Source organism: Microcebus murinus, chromosome 10, assembly GCF_040939455.1.
Source record: "Microcebus murinus isolate Inina chromosome 10, M.murinus_Inina_mat1.0, whole genome shotgun sequence".
In the NCBI taxonomy this organism is placed as follows: domain Eukaryota; kingdom Metazoa; phylum Chordata; class Mammalia; order Primates; family Cheirogaleidae; genus Microcebus; species Microcebus murinus.
Window position 1 is genome coordinate 86,863,373 of NC_134113.1, and position 26,292 is coordinate 86,889,664.

General features: G+C 34.3%; 1 protein-coding gene across 3 annotated transcripts in view; it reads left to right on the forward strand.

The window, feature by feature from the left end:
• Positions 1 to 26,292, forward strand: part of EPS8 (EGFR pathway substrate 8, signaling adaptor) — a 156,169-nt gene that overhangs the window by 77,005 nt on the left and 52,872 nt on the right. For all 3 annotated transcript variants that reach the window (XM_012775830.2, XM_020287616.2, XM_012775831.3), the window contains exons 2-3: positions 15,816 to 15,895; positions 17,432 to 17,508. In XM_012775830.2, coding sequence (XP_012631284.1) covers positions 15,837 to 15,895; positions 17,432 to 17,508 — 136 coding nt within the window. In that variant the 5' untranslated portion in view covers positions 15,816 to 15,836. The remainder of the gene's footprint in view (positions 1 to 15,815; positions 15,896 to 17,431; positions 17,509 to 26,292) is intronic.

Here is a 26,292-nt window from a genome sequence, read left to right on the forward strand (position 1 = left end):
TGGAGTATCCTCTACTTTGACACATGGATGGCTTTGGGAAATGTATGTCTTTTGTCCATTTTATGTTAGACTTCAATTTTGTCTAATCAGTGTTTGAAAGAAATGGCACTTGAATGGACTTCCTTCCAAGAAAAACACTGGGTGTTTCAGGAAGTGGTCTCAGTGAGTCAGAGGATAATACTTTTTCCTCTGAGTCAGTTTTGAACCTCCTTGGTATAAATAGGCGTGCTTTTACCAAAAGTTCTGCTTTTCAGATTAGATGTTAAAATCATCATTGATACATAACCACACTAACAACAGTACCCTCATTGGTATTTCTGCTCAGTTAATGTGGAAGTTATTATCTAATTTATGACTTTAGAAATTCTGATAGATAAATTCTTTTTTAAAATTTCAATTCAGTTCTGTACTTCTAAATTAGTTTCTATTTCACACCAGTTTTGTTTCAGACAGGAGTGGGGTCAGGTGGTTATTTGTAAATTTTAGAGGAATTTATATTGGTAATAATATCCACTTTGGTCACTAAAATTCTATGACTTTTAGCACATGTGTATAAAACTCTCTATAGCAGAATTTCAGTACAGGGATTATTTTGCAAAAAACTATACTAGTTTACCTCACTTCAGAGTTGTGTAGGAGATACAAAAAAATAAATTATTAGTAGAGTGGTTCTTTATAGCTACATTAAAAAATGTTAAACATGATAACTAATTGCCCAAAGACTATGGTGGTTAATGTTGAGTTGGTCAGGGGAGACTTTTAAAAAGAGGTAGGAATTGAAGAATTGAGAAATTGCTGGATGGGAGGTATCAAGTAGGGTAAAGGGCATTTAGGGTAGGAGCTGTCTATGTATGTTAATAGATTGATAGTTGGTTGTTTCTCATTTTATCTTCAGCATTTGGGCCTTGGTTAGTTGGAGTCTTTGATTTTCTGTCTTGGCAGAAGTTATTACATGAATATGCTACTTTGTTTCATCCTATTTCCTTTATGGTGGGGAAATAGCCATGTGGCTCTTGGCAAAACTGGCCTTCCCTGAGGTTTCAACACTGGCAATTGTGATTAAACACCATTCTTGTAAACACTGAATCTTATATCTCATAAAAGTCAAACACTGGTTTCCTAGAAAAATTTCCTTATTAGTGTCTGCGGAATGGAGCAGGTCAGTTCTTAAGAGAGAGAGCAGGGAAATTCATCTTATTTTCCCAGCTAACTTGTTTGAGTGTGTGATCGTGTGATGGTATATTATTTTCCCAGGGCTTTTCAGCAGCTAAATTGTTAAAAAAAAATGACAAAGATGATTTATTTATTTTTCTACACCATTTGGGGGAAACAAGGAAGTTGGCTGGCTATAAGAGAGATCAAGATGGAGAGGCAGGAGGAGAGGGATGTCCATTTACAGTGTTGATGAGGGTGACTTAGGGGGATTGGGAGTATAGTTGACACTGCTTGCTCTTTTCCTTGAGTGGTTCTTGTTAGAAGCTAGAATGCTAAATATTTTCTAGCTTCAACTAGTTAAAATGTTTTCTAAGTTTTCTTTTGCTTTTATAACATTGTTTTATTCTTCTTATAAGATTTGAAACATCTTCATTTGGCCAATTAATAAAATATTTATTGGCATAATTTAAAAAGGCTTTATGAAACTATAGAGACACTCCATTTTACCTCAATTAACAGTTTCACAAAGCCTTTAAAAATAATATACTTCTTTCATAATCATTCATATGACCCCATGCTTTGTAAAACATAGGTTGCCTTTAAGTTGGATATAAAAGTCAATTCTAGTTTTACTGATTACCATTATACAACTGGAAATATGTTCCCATAGAAGAATTTTCGTGAACATTTATAATAGACATGAACTTTCCAGAGCAGAAATCCTGCTAATGCCATGCCCTTTAGAATTTTGTAATCCTTTTGACACTCTAGGGTCTATTGTCTTTATTCTGGCACTACCTTTGCTTTTTTCTTGATACTATTTCTAATAGTCCTGATTATCTAAAAGCCTTTACTTTATATAGTTCCAGAATCCAGTTCCTTTTCTTTCTTGTTTATCAGTAAAACTAGATTATCAGTTATTTTCTATATAATGCATGGACTATCATTTGTAATAAATTTGTAGCAAAAGAAAAAAATCTCTGTAGTTCTTTTTAGATATTATGTAACCATGTTATTTTAGGTGAAAAAATAACTCTCTAACCATTATTATCTTTTCTGTGGCAAAGTGGGTGAATTTTATTTCACATCTACTTATTAGTTATTGGACACTGAGCATGTTATTAAAGTCTGTACCTAGCTTAACTCATCTGTAAAGTGGAAATAATAATGGTTCCTGCTTCGAGGGGTTGTCTGGACAATTAGAAAAAAATAATGCATGTAAACCACTTAGAATTGTGCCTGCCATATAGTATGTTAGCTGCTGCTCTGCCTCTTCCTCCTCCTACTTGCATTCCCATTAGCAATTAGTAGTAGTTTTCGTTAGTGCATTGGTTTTATAAATCATTTGGCTTAAAATGGGGAACAACAGTTATGCTAGCTAAATGATACCCGGTTTATTTAATCAAGAGCTGGAATTAATTCGGGGGGATATTTAGAAAAGCTAAAACAAAGTTGTTCTTTTTATAAGCAACACATCTTAATTATATTGGATCATGCTTCTCCCCCAAGATTTTCCTTCTTTATTCTATAGGCCATTTTTCCAGTTGCTTAGAGATGGGAACTATGGGAATGGAAAGAAAGAAATGCAAATGTGGCATTACCAGCCCTTGTGATAATTCCCTCTTCAAATATCCTTTTCCTTCTGACCTCAAATAGCCTACTTACCCAAACAGATTCATCTTAAATTCCCAAACAAAAATCCACACAATGTGATCCAGGAGCATGAAGGTTTGTTTTCTGGTGATTTCTCTTTTCCCTGCTGATCCAAACACCTTTTTAAACTTATTAATTCACTATAGAGGGTTGTATTTCTGCTCTCTTCCAGTTCCAGGTACTCAAGTCCGGAAATGTAATTCCTGGAAAATAGTTTTGGGGGGTTATAAATTGACACTGGCCCAAAAGTTGACATGCTACTATAAAAAAGTCCCATTTCTGCCCAAGTGGAATAGTAGTTCGTTTTACTCTGACTTCCCACCTCATCAAATCCATGTTCTTAAACTTGAAGTCCCTAAAGTTAGTGTTTTATAGATTTTACTATTTTCATTTTTGTGTTGCTTCATCCCTACTCTCTTTTATTTTGTTTCGTTTATATCCAGACTGTTGAAATAGTACAAATAACAGCATTCTTGTTCTGAACAACTTCTTGTCAATGTCATGGCCAAGTTGCTTCTACTTATAACATTAATGAGTTCTATATTCTCATTAAAATGGGAATAAGAAGTCCTTACAACCTCATAAGGTGGTAAGAATTAGGATAATGCACGTAAATTGGCTGGCGTGGTGGCTGACATGCTAAAATACTTAATAAATGAGCATTATTGTTTCTATAATTGTGAAATAATGAGCTGTGTTTGAATTTATCCCCGTTCATGGATGATTTCATTGTTATGAGGAACTTTACTGGTGTTTTTGAGAACTTCCATTGCTATAATTTAGCAGACATTTTAAAAAGATAATATTAGTCACAATCAAAGCTTATTTTTACTGCCTTTAAATATGAAAATTAATGACCTTAATTTTTTTCACATTGGATTTAACTTTTTTTGTCTTTTTTATGACTGTGTGAGTATGTAAACTCTCAAGAAAGTTTGATTCTACTTTAATAGGCAACTTAAATTTTAAAATTAATGCACAGATATCTCAGCTTTTGTTTTAGAATAGATCTCAAAGAATTTGTTCCCAGCTGTATTCATTTAAATGAGCTTCTCTTTGGGAAAAAAAATAAAAGTCTGAATACTCAAAATGAGTACATTAGAGGTTATTTGCCTAAGGGTGAATTCCAGGTTTTATTTAGAAACCTAATTCTGTTGTGTATTTAAAGCTATGATTTAATTTCTAGAAAAGCAATTAAAGTTTGAGTTTTTTTCATAAACAGTAATGCCTGATTTAGCTGGGGATATCGCCTCACTTTCATGCACTATAGTATTATTTCTTTTCTGGGATTTGATAACAGCATTTATTGTTATAATAACATGTAGTTAAATATATACTACCAAAATATCAGCTGACATTTTCTAATGTAAATTTGTTTCATTTTTTGTGTAACTTCCACTCTAGCTGCTATGGTACCTTTATTTTTAGTATAAACTTGTACTCATATTTCATAGTCCACCTGAACATCTCAAGTTCATATTAGAGGTGACCTGAATTTTTGTTCAGTTTTTTGTTAACAAATATTTGTTAATGTTTAGACAATCAAAATATGCTACAGAAAAATGGCCAACTAAGCACATACATTATTTCACTTTCTCCAAATAAAACTATATAGTAAAGGGATTTTAAAAATGCAGAAACCTAGTTAGACAGAGGGACTCTGGAAAGCGCATGGATAATTGTGACTAACCTGGAAGTCCTGAGAAACTGAAACCTAAGCTACCAATGAGAGACATTGAGAAGCAACCTGATTTTCAATTCAGAACCTCTGAAAGAGTCAACAGTGAGGGTGAGGCTGAAAACAAGAGGATTTGGTGGTAATGTATCTTAAGTGAACTTAGATCCCGTATGCTTCCTCATACCCCAGGAAAGTCGACTGGTAATTTATTCTATGGGGAATGTGAACTAGAGAACTCTTAACTGGGGATACCAAGGCACTGACAGAGAGTGGAGGATTGAGTGAAATGCTCACTAAACAGTGAGACACCTCCACTCCACTTCTTCCAGTTATTGCCAAAATTTTGGCAATCAGTTTTATATTCTCTAGGCATGAAATTGGAGGATGCTTCTTTGGAAAACCTGATTAATCTATGCAGAAGACCTACGGATACTTGTGGTAGGAGTCTCCCAGTAGGACTGCTCTGCAGTGAGGCCTACCAGTTCACAAACCTCAGCATCTCCATGGACTCTTACCAGCTTTTTAGTGCTCTATTTTTATGAGTAGTGATTAATGATCACCAGATGTTTGAAGAAAATCAGAAACCAAAACAAGCCTGGAGAAAACAAGGAGATAGGCAGAAATAGAGATAATGAAGGAAGAAGAAAACTTTAAAATAGTATCATTGATGTTCTCAGATCAGAGAATATACTGCAATCAGAAAATAAGAACAGGAATTATAAGAAAAGGAACACTTAGAGTATAAAAATGTACTCCTTGAAATTGAAAGTTGATAGAAGAAATAAACTCAGAATGTTTAGGAAATGAAAAATAAAAGAGAAAAGATAAGACAAATAATGACTTAGTCTAGGAAGTCATACTCTGAGCAATGGAATTTTTTAGGAAAAGAAAAAAATATAATGAGGAAACTATCAAAGGAATAACAAAAGGAAATTTTCCTGGACTTTAAGGATAATGGTTTTCAAGTTTGAAAGACCTATTGAGTTTCCAGTATATTAAAGTTTTTAAAAACACCGTTACCATAAGGTGTAGAATCAGAATGGCTCCTGTCATTCAGCTGTGACAGTGAAGACAGAAGAGCCATGGCTCTAGAATTCTGCGGCAAAAACAACTTCCAATTTATAATTTGAAACCAAGACAAACTATTGTTCATGTGTAAAGGTAGAATAAAAATACAGTTTTAGTCATGTATAGCTTCCAACATTTACCTTCCTTATAATCTTTCTTAGGAAGTTCCCTACCAAAATAAAAGTATGAAGGTCAGAGACACTGGATCCAGGAAGCAAGGGTCCCTGACAGGAGAAAGATGAAGGGAAGGCACAGGCTGATGGTGACTTTGGATCCTGTGATGAAAGCTGTGCAGGAGCCTTAGAGAGTAAAGAGGGTAACTGTTTCAGAGGAGAGCAGGAATATATGGGATCTGGGAGGGAGGCCTATGAACAGAGAAAAGTGATAGAATAATGACAGAGTAGGTAGTGCTTAAATGTATTGAAAGGAGGCTTCTACTTCTCCTGGAGAGTAAAGGGGTGAAATTAATGAGAGGTATATGGCAAAACTAAGAGTTGAGGGGAAAGATAATTATCAACAAAAAGAAGACAAAGGTTGTACGGAAAAGGAAGTGTATTGTTTGTGTGTGAGTAGTATTTACATAGACTCAGTAAGTAAACTCTGAATTTTTAGTCTTATAAAAATTTGACAGAACTGTAACTTGCCTTCTGTGATATGGATTCTCATTCCTCTCCTGCTTCATCCCTCATTACTTCCTACTCTGTAAGTCATTCTTCAGTAATTCCAAACCACTGGTGCTTTCCTAAGTGTACAAAGACAGCTCTTGCAAACGTTTGCTCCTCTCTTTTCTGGCTTACTCAGCTCCTACCTCACAGCCTGTTCAGGGAAGCTTATCTGAACTGAATGCCCACCCCTTCCCAGCCTGCGGGCTCACCTTACATACTGTCCCTCTACTCGCCACATTGTGCTATAAATGATCCTTTTGATGTCTTTCTCCCCATCTATACTATACATTTCTGGAAATCTTTATCTTGCTTTCTTTTGTTCTTCTTTGAGGGTGATTTTATTCTCTAGATACATCCCTAATCTAGTTTCCCTTGGACTTTATACTTTGCTCTTCTTGCATTGCCTATAATGTGCTTTTTTCTTAAAGATGCTTTATTATTTTCTCTAAAATTTCTTCATAAGATAGGAAAGTTTCAAGGAAAGTTTTGTTAGTCCTAGGTTTTCTGTGGGTTGGATGAGATGCTGGAGATTTGTTTTCTTAGTAGGAATACCTATTGACAATCTGGAATATTTTTTGTATTCAGTCAAGAATAGACAGTTACTGGACTTGATTTTGTTGTTTGGTTTTGATGGCTCTTTGTTGTATCACTTCCCAATAGCACATTAGGACTATTGCCTCTATTCTTGAAGATAAATGAAAAATAGTAGTTTGAAAGGAGTACATTTTTATCTTTGTGAACAAAATGTCAAGAGGCATAGAATGATAGCAATAAGGAGCAGTTGAGAATGATTTAAGAATTTCATGGTATCTGCTTAGTCATGAACTTTCCATAGACTTATAAACATATATGTTGAATTTGTTACACTGTGATACCTAAAAAAGTATACAAAATATTCTGTTGGAACAAATACCTGTCCTCATATAATCATTATACTGGCAATTACATCTGTAAACCCATGTATTGCTAAACTAGAATAGACAAATTGAAACAATGAATAATCCTTGATAAGAGGTGATACCTCTGTGCTATAAAAATAATCAATGTTTGAGTATTCTGGCAGGCAAGAAGAGATAAAGTAGAGATAAGAAATAGCATCTTTTTTAAAAATAAAATCTATAAGTAGTTTTGGGGTGGTATAAGCATGTGCATTATCATACTCTAGAAAGCTTTATTTAACCTTTTTAAAAGCAGAATTCCATTGCTTTTTAAAAAGTCCTGTGTAGTTTAACAATTAAGTTTTTACTTTTAATAACCTTAGGGAAGTTGTACTTATGATTAAGAAAAGGGATGAATTCAGTATAGCAGTTGCCTAAAGGTAGCATTTCCTATTTTGTAGGTTGTAAGCATTTATAAAAATAGTGGTGTACATTTTATAAAACATTGATTCTCTTAAGGAGCTGTACTGAAAATGCAGAGTGAATCACCTTCCGTCTTTTGTTTACCACCTAACTTCCTTTGCTCCAGGTAACACAGAGAAAGGTAATCATGTGTTGACAGGGTGGTTAAATATTAAAATGTTATATCTCATCTGTGGGTAGAACTCTTCTAACTGTACCTGTAATATTTTATGATTTACTATTTTTAGAGGCTATTTAATATGTCAGAATGAAATTTGAATTCAGGAGTTTCAATCTCATTAAAAATGGTTTTACCATTGTTTCTCCTTTCCTCGCCCCCCTTCCATACCCCATACCCAGCCTCTGCTAATCACCATTCTATTCTCTACTTTTATGAGTTAATTTTTTTTTTATTTTGGCATATTATGGGGGTACAGATTTTAAGGTTTCAATAAATGCCCTTCCCCCGCCCACACACACAAGTCAATTTTTTTTTTTTTTTTTAGATTCCACATATAAGTGAGATCACATGGTATTTGTCTCTCTGTGCATGGCTTATTTCACTTAAGATCAGATATAAAGTTTCAGTTAGACAGGAGGAATAAGTTCTGGTGATCTCTTTTTTATTTTTTATTTTTTTAATTCAGGATATTATGGGGATACAAACATTTTGGTTACATGTAATGCATTTGCCTCGCCCAAGCCAGGGCTACAAGCATGTCCTTCCTTCCCCTGTACAGTGCGCTCTGCTTCCGTTAGTTGTGGTTCTACTCTCCCTACACCTGATGAGGACCCAGTGAGTATCACATCCGTGAGAACACTTAGCATTGATCAGTTAATACCAGTTTGATGGCAAGTACATGTGGTGCATGTTTTTCCATCCTTGTGATACCTCACTTCTAAGGATGGGCTCAGTCTCTATCCAGAATAATATAAGAGGTGCTAGCTAGTTCACCATTGTTTTTCATAGTTGAGTAGTATTCCATGGTATATACATCTACCACATTTTATTAATCCATTCATGTATTGATGTGCACTTGGGTTGTTTCCACATCTTTTCAACAGTGAATTATTCTGCTATAAACATTCAAATGCAGATGTCTTTGTCTTTTTTTCCTTTGGATAGATGCCTAGTAGTGGGATTGCTGGATCAAATGGTATTTCTATTTTTAGCTCTTTGAGGTATCTCCAAATGACTTCCACAGGGGTTGTACTAATTTGCAGTCCCACCAGCAGTGTAAGAGTGTTCCAGTCTCTCCACATCCATGCCAGCTTTGTTGTTTTGGGACTTTTTTTTTTTTTTTATTTCAGCATATTATAGGGATACAGATTTTAAGGTTTCAATAAATGCCCTTTTCCCCCCTTCCCCCACAAGTCTGAGTCTCCAGCATGACCATCCCCCAGATGGTGCACATCTCACTCATTATGTATGTATATACCCACCCCCTTGCCTGTTTTGGGACTTTTTGATAAAAGCCATTCTCTCTGGAGTTAGGTGATATTTCATTGTAGATTTGATTTGCATTTCCCTAATAATTAGAGATGTTGAGTACTTTTTCTATATGTTTGCTGGCCATTAGTCTGTTTTCTTTTGAAAAGTTCCTGTTCATGTTCTTTGCTCATTTACTAATGGGGATTTTTACTTTTTCTTGTTGATTTTTCTTAAGTTCTATGTAGATTCTTGTTATCAGCCCTTTATCGGATATATAGAAAGCAAATATTTTCTTCCATTCTGTATGTAGGTTGTCTATTCACTCTAATGATAGTTTCCTTGGCTGTGCAGAAGCTTTTTAATTTTATCAGGTCCCATTTGTTTAAGTTCTGGTGATCTATTGCACAGCATGGTGACTATAGTTAATAATAAAGTGTTGCATATTTTAAAATAGCTAAAAGAGAGAATTTTAAATGTTCTTACCACAAAGAAATGATAAATATTTGAGGTGAGATATGCTAATTGGCCCGAATTGATCATTCCACAATATATACAAGTATCAAAACATCAATCACATAGTACCCTGTTATATGTACAATTATTGTCAATTAAAAATAAAAACCTTAAAATAAGAGATGGTTTTAGAGCATGTTTTTCTGTCTTCCCACCCAGCTGGGTTGGGTCAGGCCTTGGTAGCTCTTTATCAACTTGCCATATAAAGTATGTTGAAATGTACTAATTTAGCACATGGTGCTATTATGGAAAATGGATATTTAGCATTGAAAATATATCATAGTTGATCCTAATTTTCTCAGTGGCTTTTGTTGCAAACTGCTCAGTGACATGAAGTTTAATTTCTGAACTTTTCTACAAAGGTTCATAGCATATCAGTGGATACTAGCTCTCAAGGCTGATTTACAAAAAGTAGAGATTTGAAAAAAAAGTTCTTGTGTGTGGTGGGATAGGTGGAATGGATTTCTCTACTGCTCATTTAAAAATATATATTGTTTTCTGAAATGTGTTCTCAAACTGATTGACAGAAAAAGGTCTAGCTTTATTCTTATCCTGGGAAAAACTGTCCACAATGAATATTCTACCTCTTCTGAGAATTCTATACTCAACAACTTTTTGCTTCCTGGAAGATTTGAACTTCTTAGATGATGTTTATTTTTTAAAATTCTGATTATCTTGTGGTGGTGTTAGTCAACAGTCTCTTTCATGCCCTTTTTCTTGCCTCCTGTTTTTTTTTTAAGCAGTATTCTATACCTAGCACATAGCTGAAGTATAGCTCAGTTCTTGTCTGAATCACCTGAAATGGGAGTTTACAGGAAACAATTAATCAAGAGTTTCTGTTCTATGAATAGGAGGCCTCCTGTTTTGCTTTTCTATCATTTCGGTTCAATTAAAAAAAACACAAAATAAATAAATGGGGGAGAATAGACAAATCTCTCATATGGAAAGATTCCAAATAATCTATGAAGATACTTTCTCCTTAAGGGGGTAGAGCATAACTTTCTATCCCTGTGTGGTGGGCTGAACATAGTGACTTCCTTCCAGAGAGTACTGTATGGTGGTAGTGAGGAAAGTCACTTTTGTAGTGGGAAGCCTGACACACACTCCTTCAGTTAGTGGTGGAGGTTAGCATAAACAATAAGTCGTGCTAATAGCATATGCTCTTGATATGCTGTGACGAGAATGCCATATTAATTTTGTGATCTTCGTGTCCCAAACCTGTAACTCTAGTCATGAGAAAAACATCAGCTAAACCCCAATTGAGGGACAGACTACAGAATATCACAATATAGTACTCCTCACAAGATGTCAATATCATTCTTGTGGGTTGCATTATGTTCCCTTAAAAGACACTCCCCACCACTAGCACCCTCCCCTCCCAAACCCTGCCTATTCATATGTAAGTAACGTCCTGGTTGGACTGGGACTTTGTAGATGTAATTAAGATGAGATCATACTGGGTTAGATAAACTCTAATCCAGTGACTGGTATCCTTAAAAGAAGAGGGAAATTTGGACACAGACACTCAGCCAAGAAGGCAAGGTGAAGATGGAGTGATGCATCTCTAAGCCAAGGAATACCAAGGATTGCCAGAGGAAGCAAGGAAGGATTTCTCCTGGGGGCCATGGCCTGTTGTGTCACTGCCTAAGCTCCACACAACTCTCCCCTCATAAAACTTAGGAACCAGGCTGCACAGCATGATGAGGCAAGCAGTGAGTGAGCAGCTAAGCTTCATCTGTATTTACAGCTGCTTCCAGCTCCCCATCTCTCCCATCAATGCCAGAACTCTGCCTCCCACTCCTCGCCCCTGTGGAAAATTGTCTTCCATGAAACCAGTCCCTGGTGCCAAAAAGGCTGGGGACTGCTGGCTTAGCCCTTTGGATACTTTGCTTTCAGACTTCTAGCTTCCAGAACTGTGAGAGAATAAATTTCTCTTGTTTTAAGCCACCCAGTTTGTGTTAATTTGTTATGGCAGCTCTAGGAAGCCAGTATGTGTAGTCATCAAAAGCCAGGAAAATCTGAGAAATGGTCACAGTCTAAAGGAGCCTAGGACTAATGTGCTATTGTGGATGGGATTCTGGAACAGAGAAAGACACTAGGTAAAAAACCAAGAAATGCTGAATAAGGTTTTGATATTAGTTAATAATAAAATATTAATATTGGTTCATTAATCGTTTCAAAACACCATGCTAACATAAGATGCTAACAGTAAGGAAATGGGGTATATAGGAACTTTCCTGTATTGTCATTACAACTTTTCTGTAAATGTAAAATGATTCAAAAATTAAAGTTTATTTTAAAAACCCAGAATTTAGCTGTAATTTTAATTAGATCTCACTGCATGTGATGGATTGAATTGAAGTTTCTTCAAGGGTGGTACCAGTTGTGGTGAGAAGGCACCTAACCTACTTTAGTTGATTGGTTTCATCACAGTGTGCTGTTTAGTCAAAAACTTCCATTGATAAAGTACGTGCTCCTTTTAAAGTCAATTTATTGTAGCAGTTGTTCTGTATGGCTATCTGTAAGTCTACTGTTAATTATGGAAACAGTTCAATCAGGGGAATAGACTTTTTGATAAAAGGTTTTTGATTCAAGTCTGTATGGGCAAGGCACATGTAAAAAGGAAAACTCAGTACAGAAACAAACATATGGAGACTTCAGTTAAAATTCCTCATATCACTTGTGAAACTTAACTTATTTAGTATTCATTATTTAGTATTCATTAAATGGCAGTAGATCATCATAACGGTCTTCATCCTTGTTTTCTTTACATTAAATAGCCTGAGGAGGAAGAGGAGGGGTTGGTCTTGCTGTTTTGGGTATCAGAGGTAGAAGAAAATCTGCATAGAAGTAGACCCACTTATGATAGTTTTAGTGTACACTTTTAGTATAATTAAGTGGTTAATTTAGTATAATTAACCACATTTGTGAGTCCTTAAAAGTGATGAAAACATTGTCTCCTTGGTTTTTAAGTTGCTCTAACACTTTATAAAAACAAAACCACCTAATTTTTCAGTAAGAATTGATCTTTTAAATTTTATATATGCAGAAGCTTTTTAATGGTCTATATAGGCATAAATAGGATATAGCTTTTAAAAGCCTAAAGAAAAAAAGAAAAACATTTGTAATTATTTCCTTTGCAAGGTATACACTGTAATTGCTGTATTTAAATATTTGAAAACCTCCATATTGCCACATGAGCAACTGTGACAAGTGAAACTATGATTGACAGATGAGAAAAGTTTCTATATTTAAAATTCAATTTAGCAAATTGACATTTTCTATTCCCTTTTCTAATGTTCTCTTATTCTAACAGATCACTCTTTTAAAACAAAACACAGACCAGGCATTTATTTGACTGTCATGAAGAATTAAACATGAAAAGATGAGATGCTGTGGCTATCACTTTCATTAAAACCAGCTGCTGTGGTTTTAAAATGCAAACCAGATCAAAATCAGCACAAACCCTGGGGGTTTAATTTATATACTAAATGAAGCAGCGTGTTTTGAAAGAACACTTCTCTCTCTCTGTCTCTCTCTCTCTTTTTTTTTAACTTTGGAAGAAACTTGCAAGACTATCTCATAACTTGATCTTTATTTACACTGGTGCCATGAATTGGGAAGACCAAGATCAAGAATTATCTCTATTTTACTGATGGGAACATTGAGACAGAAGACAGGCTTGACTTGCCTAGGCCAATTAGTGCCAGGGATATTGTTAGAATTCCAGGCTTCTGTGAATATCTGTATTCTAACCCCATTAGCTCTAGATCCATAATGTTATTCTAGGCCTTTGTCCTGGCCCAAATTCTATAATGTAGCAATGATGTGCTCTAGTTAGATCCTATAAGTTTGTGAGAACCAATTGTGAAATATTTAGGATTTTTGTGAGCTACTGTTAAGATATTGATAGCTTGAAATCAGCCATGCTGGGAATATTTATACCATAGAAATAAGCACTACAAATCAGGCCCTCCCCCTTGCCTCCAGCACACTAGTAATTGTGTCTTAGTATAAATTGAAGAAGGAAAACACATGACAATAAAAAGAATTCAACAATGTGATATAAATAAATATAACGTAATTTTTAAGTGCAGTACTTAATCTAGGGTAGCAGAGATCTATATTTCTTTCCTTCTTAATTTATAATTTTGCTTTTAAGAAGTAGATATATGTGGACAACACTGTGAGGAAAGCTTGAGAATTAAGCTTGAGTGTTGTGAGGACCATTCTTAACTATTCTTTAAGAACTAGGTCAAGTCCCAGCCCTTCCAAAAGGTTATGGCAAGCTTCATGGCTTTTTCTTTGTCTGAACCTCTAGTGGATTTAAAATAGAGCCACGTACATTGGGATTTAATTACTTACTATTTGTTTCATAAGAATTAATTTTTTTCCCCTAAGAATACAATAAACTCTTTGAAGAGTGGGACATGGAGTTCCCTTCTTTCTTTCTTTGGATAAATATTTAATGAACACCAATTCTGTGCCTTTTGTCCTTCTCATTTCTTGAGAAGCAGAAGTTATCAAACACAAATCCCTGCCTTTTTGGAGCTAATAGTCTAGTGAAGTCAGAAATTAAATAAATGAAAAACCATGGATATCATGAGTATTTCGAAAAGTTATTTGTAGTGTGGGGATTGTCTGATAGTGGAATTTTATCTATTCAGGAATGTAAATAAAAGCTTCCTTGAGGACATTGTGATTAAATGAGATATCTGAAGAATGAGAAAGAGTTAACTTGAAGTTACCAGGTCTTGAATATAATTTCTGTATGTAGGCTTTCTGTGCCCTCCCAATCTGAATTTAGTTGCCTTATTATATGCCCCCATATTCTGATGAATTTTCCCTTTGTAATAGTAACTGCAATTTTTAATTTTATATTTATTTATTAAGTATCTGTTCCCTGCTCCCCACTAGACTATTGGCTCTACAGCTGATACCTTGTCTGGTTCACCTTGGTAGTCCCAGTCCTATATATTATAGTACCTGACACTTTATACCCACTCGATAGTTGCTAATGCTTCTATTAGCAACTGTGTCCTTGTCTCATCAGAAAGCTGGTATATGTCCTGCCTAATTCTCAGTTATTGAGAGGACATAGTAATATAATGTATATGAGAAGACACAAGTCAGAAAAGACAGAATCTAGAATAATTTAGTGACACAGAACTTAGGAAGGACCAAATATCCAGGAGTGAATAGAAGTAAATCAGTAGCAGTGTTGTCTAGAAGAAAGAAAAGGCCGTTCTATTTGGCAGTAAGGAAGTTTTACTTATTCATCTTATTTTAAGGAAATTTGTTCAATTTGTAAAACAGATTTTTAAGTGTTTTCTGAAGTTAAATACCTGGTATTGCTTTTTAAAATTATTTTTTTGTGGAAAGTAAAAGGAATGTGTAAATGAACATATTCTTGAAAAAAAGTAAGCATATATGTATAGAATATTGTTAAATGTGCTGGAGGAAGGAAGGAAGGAGGAAATACAAAAAGGAAGGAAGGAAACTAGGATAGAAAACGACATGTGCAAAAAGACTGGATAGTAATTGACAGGACTTACATGATTCTCTTTAAATGATAGGACTGTGGGTGATACCTTTTCCCTTTGTACTTTTCTGTATTTCTCAAGTTTTTCAATTTAATGAGTCTATATTACTTTTCTAATGAAACAATAAACAAAATAACACCACATTAAATTGACAATTGATTTTGCATTTGGGCAGAATATACAATTATGCCTCTAAATTTGGAGGACTCAGAACTATATTTTAGATTTTCCTTTTACTTACCTTAGTTTACTTACAGTTTATTAATGTTAAATGCCAATCGGATCTTTGTTTACATGTCCATCTGTACCCTGGAGTCTGAGCTATTTGAAGGTGGAGACTTTTTGTTGTTTTTTTGAGACAGAGTCTCACTCTGTCTCCCTGAGTGGAGTGCAGTAATGTCATCATATCTCACTGTAACCTCAAGCTCCTGGGCTCAAACCATCCTCCTGCCTCAGCCTTCTAGGTTTCTGGGACCATAGATGTGTGCCATGATGCACAGATAATTTTTCTATTTTTAGTAGAGACAGGGTCTCACTCTTGCTCAGGCTGGTCTGAAACTGCTGAGCTTAAACAATCCTCCCACCTCAGCCTCCACATGAGCCTCACAGACATGAGCCACCACACCCAGTCTGAGGGTGGAGGTTTTTTATCTTAGTAGTTCTAGCATCATTCCTGGCAGTGACACATATTTGTTGAATGAGTAACTTTTGAAACTGGGTGCTTTGGCTCTTTTATTGCCTTTAATCTATGTGCCTTTCTTTTTTTAGAACATAGGTGTGAAAGCCACAATGAATGGTCATATTTCTAATCATCCCAGTGGTTTTGGAATTTACCCATCTCAAATGAAGTAAGTTGAAAGGTTTATATTTAATTTGTTTGGGGGGGGGGCTTTGATTTGGTGGTTTTGATTGTTTTGTATCTCTAATGAAATGATTAGTTTCATTTCTTCATGTAGTTCATTCCTCATTAATATATAGTATCTTTGTATTACTAATACATTATCATTAAAAGTTTACTGTGTCTGATTAAGAGTAAGACGGTAAAGTGAAACATCAGCTCAGTGCTAGTGATTGCATAGTTGAGAGATGTTTCATTCTGGTAGTTTATTTGCTTTTCATAGTTGAAAATATACTCTACTTCTGAGCTTTGATTTTCTATTGAGCATTCTATTTTTGTTCTTAAAATATTGGCATTTGAGAAGAGTTAAATGTAATTTAGTTCAGACTGTCAAGATATTTACCATTCTGTAAAACAAGAAAAGCTCAGGCAAACAAATAAAACAATTCCAGTGGCTCTGGGTATAATTTGAAATCACAACCCTGACTTAAGTGGCCCTTGTCTCATTGTGGTGAATGTTGTTATGTGATGTTGGCATTGTGGTGTACATTTTGCTCATCATTTTTCAGATCAGATAGTATTTACTATATCTATTCTAGAGAATAAAATTTAATTTTTAAGCCTAATGTTAAAGGCCCCCAATCTGCCTCTGCTTCTCCAGCCATTCATCTGCTCTGGACATGTCACGTTAACTGCATTTTTCCTTAGACACCATGCTATTTCATGAGTCAGTTCCACTTGCATTTTCCCACTTGATTCTCTGCCTGTTTTTTGAGCTTTCTTTGTATTCTTTTAGAGTCTACTTAAGTGTCAACTTGGTGGCAGAGTTTTCTTGGACATGTGGAGAAGATATTAATCTTTCTTTGATTTTACATGTCATATTCATTAGTTTTACCTAGGTATCACATACTATTGTAACCATTTTACTTATCTTGTTAACAGTATGCTGTCTCTCCTCCCATACTCCTTATTATTCTAGGTTTCAGGGCTTAATAAATGTTTATTGAATAAATGAATAAAATTCAAATAAATCAGTATTTACTTCACACAACATATTAGTAACAAGAGCCTAGATGATAGAGTAAAGCAGGTCATATTTAATGATAAAGTGTTACTTAGGTCAGCTGTATTTTAAGTATTTGTGAACATCATGCCTATTACATTATGTCTTAAGCTTAAATCATTGGGAACTTGTTATAACTGGATTATCACAGAAATGAATTCAATATGGTAAACTTAAAACTCTTCTAAGATAGTTTGAACCTTGGTGAATCCTCTTGGCTACCGTCATGACAGGTGAGGTTGTGATTTATACCAGCCTCAGTCCTCATTAGGGTGGTGTGATTTATGTTTTATTTCTTCACCACTCACCAGAGCAGCATCTTGCTGATTTTGACAAGCTCAGTCAATGTAAACTCAGTATGTTTTTTGTGAAAACACAGGGTGATTACAGTGCATTGGAATTTTTATTTTCTAGTTTGAGTTTCTATTACTTACTTTGGACTTTAATCCAACACAATGACCTTTTTTTTTTTTTTTATTGCAGTGGCTACGGATCATCACCCACCTTTTCTCAGATGGACAGAGAACACAGTTCAAAAACAAGTGCAAAGGCCCTTTATGGTATGATTGTTTATTTGATGGGGGTATAATTCTGTTTCTAACCACTTTTTACAAATTGTAATTTCAGGGTTGGAACCCACACCCTGTTCATATTGTTTGTAATAAAGTGGTGACTGCTAAATAAGGATTATTTTTAAGAAGAATTTTTATAAAAGCTACCAAAGCTATGAACTCTGCTTGTTGTCATATAATTTAAAACTACAGATGAAATGTATTGCAATGCTTTTGAAAATCCTTGTGTGGCACCAGTGCCTTATGTGGGTTTTCCCATTTACTAGTTGTAATATGTTTGTTGATCTTTGTGACTAATCCAGTCAATGTGGGCTGACAGGTGACAGAATTTTTTCCTTATAGCTCTTGAACCTTTTGAGTAGTATTACATTGTGACTGGCACTCCTTATATAATTTCTTTCTGTACTGCAAAATAAGCTTTCTCTTTGCTCTTTCTCTAACTTCCAATGCCTTCTCTAGATTGTCTCACATATATGCAATATATTTTAAACTTAAAATATAAAATAGAAGTTATTACTAAAAAGAAGTTGAGGACTCCTGAGATATACCACATATGTTAAGGAAGGCATTTGTTTGTACAGGGTCTATATGGCCTTTTATTACTGTATAACAATAAAGAATCAGAATAGTGTTGTGGTTAATAGCAAAGACTCTGCAACCAGACTTCTTAGGTTTAAATCAAGTTCTGTTATTTATTACCTGAATGATCTTGGGCAAATTACTTCACTTGTCTGTGCCTAATTTTGCTTATCTGTATAATGGGGATATCTCATAGGGTTGATATGAGAATTAAATGAGTTAGTACATGTAAAATACTTAAAACAGTGCTTGGCAAGCAGAAAATACTATGTCTTTGCTATTATTATTATTAATATTATCATTGTTATTATGTACTATAGGTACCAACAGCATTTTCTAAATTGTGGAATTATTTTATTTTTGCATTATCTAGATCTACAGCTTTTTGGCTGGGGTAAGAATGAACAATTTTAAGGTTTTGTGATTCTTTTTTTTGCCTATGTTCTTAGTAAATTGGCATTATCACTCACATCATACATTCATTAAATGGATTTGATGCCATACCTGGGTTTTTTAATGGCTTTGTCAATCTCGTTAGTGTTGGTTTCAGTTTCTTGATTACTATATTGAGACTTTCTTACACAGTCAAGTAGTTGTGAATTGTAAATCTAGAGAATGCAGTCCATAAATACTCATAAATATATGCTCAGTACAGGACCGGTAATACATGACCTCTTTCTTTAGGGGATGTAGTCTAGAGAGTGACTTGAAGGTAACTGAAAAAGGAAAAGCTTTTGATAAGAATAAAGTAATCAGTTTTTCATTTCTAGACAGATGGTTATTAAGTACATCGGTGTGTGAGGCCATGATCTTCATAGTCTCTATTTCTCTGTTATTCATTTCAAAGATGAATAAGAGAGGGTCATTGCCTGTGTGCCATTTGGTGAGACAGGCTAGTAAATACAATGTCATAATAAATAGCTCCGGAATCCACCCGTAAAACCCAAGCATTTAGAAACACTGTGGTAGTGTTAACTAGATCTATTGAATTTCAGAGAATAGCCCTCTAAATTGTTTACACAAAAACAATGGATATGCTTTAGTCTTCATACTATTATTTTTAACAGAATCAGGGCACAAAAGTCTTAACCTATGTGGAAAAATTAGGTAATTGTTGGAGTGTGGAGTATATTACTTTAGATGCCTCTCATGAGAACATTCCACCTATGGTGCTTATTGTACACAATTGTCACAGTTGAGACTTATTAGTTGCTGCTAATTTCTTCTACTCTAAGGTTAAGCAGTACATCAGTCATGATCCAAAGGTTTGTGGGCAATGTTACTACAAAATTATTTCCTATAAAATTATTCCTGTAAATTATTTCCTATAAAATTATTATAGGAAAGACATCCTGAGAAATTAGGGTAGTGAAACTTAAGAAGTAGGCTGATTCGAATTCTTGGTTTAAAATTTTAGTAAAAATGTAGTTTGCCAAGTTTATTTCAGTTCTTATGTAAGGTATTTCAAATAAATTGTTAGACCATTTTGCATGGAAGCTTCATACTGATAACTAGTCTGTGGTTCTTTGCAGTTTCTTAAAGAAATTATAAACCAGGCACAGGGTTTATGTTTAGGTTTTAAGCATTTTTATAACAATGAGAAGTGACTTCTTAGAGATGGGTAACTTTCAATAGTTTGTTAACTTGACATCTCTGCTAATTTAGTTTCTGAGCAGATTTCATGTGTCAATACACCCCCTTGTCTTTTACATTAATTATGTTGTTTTGTATTAATAAAAGTGGAATCTAAGTGTTTGTGTGTCCATTGTACTTGCATGTGTAGCCAGTTGCTATGCCCATTCAGTGTTTAATGCATAATTGGACCTTGAATCAGTAATTGTAAATACAGCTTTTCATCTGTAATGCTTTTATGCAAAGGTTTTTATTTTAATAACAAAACATTTTGTTCTAAAAAATGATAAAGGGCTAAATGTGCTTGGATGGCAGTGTATATCAGGTGCAGTAGGAGTGGTTAGTTCTTCTAAATGAGGGGATGGTCAGAAAGGATTTCACAGTGGACTTGAGCCTTGAGCTGAGCTCTGAAAGGTCAGTTGTGTTCTATAGGCATTGGGGGGCAGGAGAATGCTGTAAACAGCAGTATGAAACCTTTGTAAGCTACACTATCAGCTTTATGAAGATGGCCCATATTTGTCTTGATCACTTCAGGATGCCCTGTGCTTATTAGCACACTGGCTAATGTGTAATTTATATTCAGTAAATACTTATAGAATGAATATAATGAATTAATAAACTTTAAGCAGTTGGTGTTAACTGGAAAGTGCAAGGGGGTGCATTGGTAAATAAGACTGGAAAAATGAACATAGACTGCATTAGGAAGAATCACACTAAGGGATTTAGACATTGTTTATAAGTAATGAGTAGCCTGTGATGTGCTTTAATCAAGGTAGTAATTGGTCATATTTGTCTTGTTTCACTCTAACAGCAATACTGATGATGTATTTGATGGGTATGGATGGCAATAGGTGAATCAGAGATTTTAATGTAGTAAATTAGACATCTTATAATAGTCTTAAGACTTTTATTGAGGAGAAAGAGTATACATTCTCTCACAAATAACCATAGATCAAAAAGTCTACTTTTCAGAGAGCTAATAAAGGAATAAGGGTAGAAGATAGGATAGGACTCAACCTGAAAATTTTAATGTCTATATTGTGTTAGAAGCAACTTTAAAAAATCTTAGATACAAAGATTGAAAATATTCATCTTTTAAACAGTGAATTTTGATCCCCACATTTATATATAAAGCAAGCTTAGTACCCTTTTTAAGGTTAGATGATTTTTAAAAGTTGTGTAACTTAAAGATAATTAGACCATAAGAAAACATAACAATTTGTGTAGTGTGATGAAAATGAACAGTAGATAGGTAAAATGGAGGAGATAAAGAAAGGGGCAAATCCAAGATGCATTTACTAGGAGACAGAAGACTTAGCAATGCATTTGGCTTAGAAAGAAGATGGATTTAAGTTGTAGATAATGTTTCTTTCCATTCCCTACCAACATACCACACACACACACACACACACACACACACACACACACACACACACACTGCCTTCTTTCTGTCAGTTCTCAGTAAGTGCCTATGGAATGAATGGCTAGATGGATGAAGGACAGTGGAGAAATATATTCATGTTTTGAAAGAACCTTTGCAGTACATTCTAGTTGCTGTCTTTTTAGATAGCTCTGGGAGTGTTTAGCCTCTGGTCTGCATAGTCTTAACTTTCTCTTTGTAACTGGAAATTTGGTGAAGGAGAGATTCGTAATACACTTTATTTTGTCACAATTTATGCATCTTCTTTAAAAATTTCTCCTTTCACAATTATTAAACTAGTTGAGTAAATCTTACAAGAATTAATTTGCCTTCATGGGTGGTACATGAACTTCTTTGTGATATGAGGATGCTATTTAGTGCCCAGGAACATGCGTTTTCACAATAATGGTTACTGTTTTTCTAATACACTGAGTGTAGTCCAGATACTGTATCAGAAATTCCATGTAGGTTGTCTTTTTCATGAGAACACTTTTCAGGTCTGACACCATAATGTGCAACCTGATTAATTCTAATAAACATGCTCAGAGAGGCATGGATTTTGGAGGCCAGGGGGTCTGCCTGCAGTAGAATCATGGCACCTCTACCAAATGGCTGCTATTTTAAACAAAATGATTTAATCTGTTGCCCTCTAATTCCTCATCTATAAAATAGAAATGATAATAATTCTGTGGTGAGTTTGTATAAGAAAATATAAGTGAGGACCCTTTCATGGAAATGGGGAGGAGTACTGAAGAGTCACATTGTATCATGGGTATGCAGACCCTCAAATTTAATATGTTGATATTACCTGCAAATGATGTTATACATCTAATCATGGTGATACTTTGACAGGATCAAGAGGTAACCTTCGTCATCTATTTTTAAAACTTATGTTCCAGACATCACTTCCTATAGTACTCCAGGAATATATTTTTTTATAAATCCTGTAAAATGTATTATGAACTATGCTTTTATATGACAGTAAATCTGCTTTTGTGGGATGTATGCTAATTTATTTATTCATGGAAAATGGTTAAAATATGCTACAGTTTTAATAACTTTGTTTTGTAATTTCTTTACTGTTATACAGGAAATTTCCAAGCCAGCATGTGAAAGGCTCTGTGTCACTATTGTCCCTGACAAAGTAATACTTACTTAGGAAAATAAACATTAATTTCTTTCTCCTCCACTTATTTCATGATAGTAGCATTTCATTAGCTACTGTTATCAAAGAATAGGAAATTTTATATTTTTTTCAGCTAGCCTGTTTGTCAGTCTTTAGAGACTAAAATTTAAAATCATTTTTATGGGAAATACTTATAAAATACATTAAATAGTCCCTTCCCTAAGGAGTGGCACCTGTAATCTTGTTGGTGATTCAAAGGGTGATGTGTGTGTGCATTAGTTTATATGCTGTGATATTTGTAGAGGCTTCGTTCCTTACCCTTACACCACACCATGCAGAATCTTTCCCCTTTTGAATATTTGGGGCTGATTTTTCCATGTGGCTAGATCCAGGCCTGTCACTTTTCCATGCTGTTAACATGCCTGCTTCTAATATCTGTAGGCTGGGAAATTAGATAGAAAGTGTTGTTAGTAATAGGTTCTGAAGGGGGAATTGAGAGTCTTTCCATTAGTTTATACTTTAAAATGTGTAAATTTTTGACATGGCGACATCTCTAACAGCCACTCGGAGAACTTATTTTATATGAGTTTTCTGCTTTGTTCTGAATAGCTGAACTTCCTAGAAAAGGAAGTTCCCTTTAGATTAGCTATCACTGAATTTGGAATATGGCCATTTATCATAATCAGTTGGCTGCTTTAAGTTATCTCATCTCCAAAAAACTCAAATTTCACAGAATTACCTATTAGTAATACTTTTTTGTTATTGCCAACACTTACAGTAACTTTGAGATTCACATTACTGGGAGGGCAAATAATATTAGATAAATATGATAGGTACTCTCTCAAGTCTCATTTTAACCTTAAGTTTGAACTATTTTGTGATGTTAACAACAAGTAGAAAAATATATTTGTGTTTTCCTGCTTTTCCTTTTCTTCTCAGAGAGATGCTGGTAAGAATTGAGTATAAGTAACCTATAAACTGCACAGTGATTTTCAGTATAATTGAGTTTACTGTAAGCTTTCCTATATTTCCACACAGTGCTTTATTCAACTTACTCATAACAGTGTTCCTGAAAATACCACTTTTCTCAACAGATATCCTCCCTACATATTTTTCTTTTTGTACCTAGCTTTCTTTCTCTTTCTGTCTTTATCTCCTATTCTTGGCTTGGAGCTAGTTTCTCTGTTTAATTGTCATAATTAAAGCTCAAGCAATCTCTTACACATTCAAGTGGCAGTTATAAGTTAAAACTCATTCCTCTTTTCCCCATTCTTGTTATTTTTGGTGTGTATTTTACTTAGAGGAAACATTTAAATCTTTTTTTCAAAGAACAAAATATTGTGTCTTATGTTTTTTTTTTAATTCTTAAGAAGTAAATGGCCCATGATTAACGAGTCCCAGGAAATTGGGCTAAACATTAGTCAAAATTCATCTTGATAGAATGTACCAGAGAAGGCGACTCCAAAAAAGTGTGGCAATTTTCCCAACTTAACTGAAAAATTGGAAGTTCTTTTTAACTTCATGGGATAAGCCATTTTAATGATTTGTTGAACAGACCAATAAAGTTAATTCTTAAATGATATAGTTTTTAAAAATGACCTTGCTTGTGTTTTAAAACAGTATCTTGGTTCAGATACTGATCTGTCAAACTGTGATAGTTGCCTGATAATGAAAGCTTGTAATTATCATTTGGTGCTCCTTACTGATTCCTATTAAGCACCTCTCTTCTCTGGAAATTATACACTATACACTAGTGGGAGAGGAATTCTCCCTTATTGTGGTTGAAAGTTTTATAAGTATAAAGTAATAAAGCTACAGCCCATTGTTTTATTTAGAGAAAGAAATATCAACAGCTGCTTTTATGTTACTTTTTTCTTTTTAATGGCCAAATTCCTACTTTCTAAGCAACATTTGTTTTAAGAGAAAGAGAAAATAAAAATTTTCTAAATGTTAGCTTTATCTCTGAATATTATCTGTTTCACATGTTGCTATACTATGCATAAACATCAATGCAGGTGAAAGGGAACTAACTAAATACTGAGGCTTGCATACTTGTAGTTTCAATTGTAGTAATTAAAGAGTTAAATGAAACCTAAATTTAGTATTTCTGGATCTGGAAATCAAATATTGATTTTTGTGACAGGATATCAATAATGCTAAAGTGGTATCTATAGAATTTTCATCATTAGTTACTGAATTCACGTAATTCTGTCTGTCTGGATTTGTATATTCTGGACCATGGGATAAAAGCTAATAGGGGAAATGGTAAAACAGAACCAGTGGTACTCTAAGCAAGTAAGTTTTGTTTCTAGCTCTGATTGTAAGAGAAAGAAAGAGGCGGGAGTCAGGGGGGAAAATTGACTTACTCTTATATTAAGCATCTTATTATACTAGAAACCCAAAGCTCTACTGTTAGATTTATTCATTTATTTATTATTTATTACACCATTTGACCATGATTTACACTCTTATTTTGGAAAGGAAAATTTTCTGTTTAAAGAGTTAGCATACAGTAGATGAGTTGACATTTACACAGATTTTGGAGTACCTTAGCTGCACATTAGAATTGCGTGGGGAGCTTTTGCAAAGTGGAGTGCCTAGGCTGCACCCTAGACCAGTTGACATTAGAATCTCTTGTGTAGTGAGGCCCCACACAGTGTTTTATAAAGTTCATTCTAATATGCAAACAGGAGAACCACTGTTAGAGAAAGTGGTGGACTTCAATACAGGCTCCACCTTGAGTAGTGCTGAGAGACTTTACGTAGGCTTTTTACACTGTTTTAAGTCTTTTATGAGATTTTCAGCTTAGGAGCATAATTACTATTTACATTTGTTTTAGTGAGTACATATGATTCTCATAAAAAAGAAATGTAGTTGCCTTTTAGTAAACTTCTTTCAACATTTGCCTATTAAAGGCATTAATATTAACCTTTATTTGTTGACTTAAAAATCACTGAAACTACTAGTTTATTTGTAAATCTATTTTATGGCATTTAGACATTTTTAGGATTTTTAAAAGATAATTTCTTATAACATACATCTTAATTATGTAATATAGGAGAGAAAGCTGCTTAGGAATTTCTAAAATGGGTCCATAATTTGGAATGTTATAAATGACACTATATATTCTGGCAATCAAAGTGATCAGTTAACATTATAATGTTTTAAAATGCTATGAAATAGTTTTTTTGTTTCTGTAAATTATGTTTCTATGGGACTGAGAAGCTATATGTCGGGAAATCTGGGGGTATAAATTCTTACTTCATAATGAGAATATCTAAGTATAAACGTACAGTATTTTGGACCTTCAACTGTGTTTCCCAATCACTTATCTGAGAGACTAAGTCAAGCATTTGAACATCCTGGAGCTGCCATATTATAACTGGATATCATGGTAACTGTTGCCATTTCTTTTACTATCCTTAGATTGGATCTAATGAAGTAGAACTACCCTCATGTTCTCAGTCTGCCATGAGAGTTGTATTAGAATATGATGAACCAGTGATTCTGAAATAGTAATTATTTCTAGATGTGCTTTTGTCAGATGTATCCCTGAATTGTGTATTACATTTCAAGAGTCATAATGGTTCTCCCAGAAACAATTATCTGTGTTTTAATATCTCAAATTTATTAATCTTCAACTAATCAGAAAAATCATGGTTGTTTCCTTTTTTAAATATGTAGAATATAGTCATATAAGTGCAGGTTTATGCTTTGTTACATTGGAGTAGAAAATTTGAGGTGAAACCAGATCTTTCTTTTTGATCACATTATTTTGGTAGGACCAGATGGATCATACTTCTTCAGGTCATCATCCAAACAAAAAAAGAAAGGTAGCAAAGACTGAATTTTGTAGTGTGTCTGTTTCTATTAAGTAATTTTAATGCTGCAAAAGCAAAAAATTAACGGATCGACACTTAAGTGGACATATAGAAATAACATTTATCGGGTGTTGGGTGGGGGGGGGCAGGGGCAATATACGTAACCTTAACATTTGTACCCCCATAATATGCTG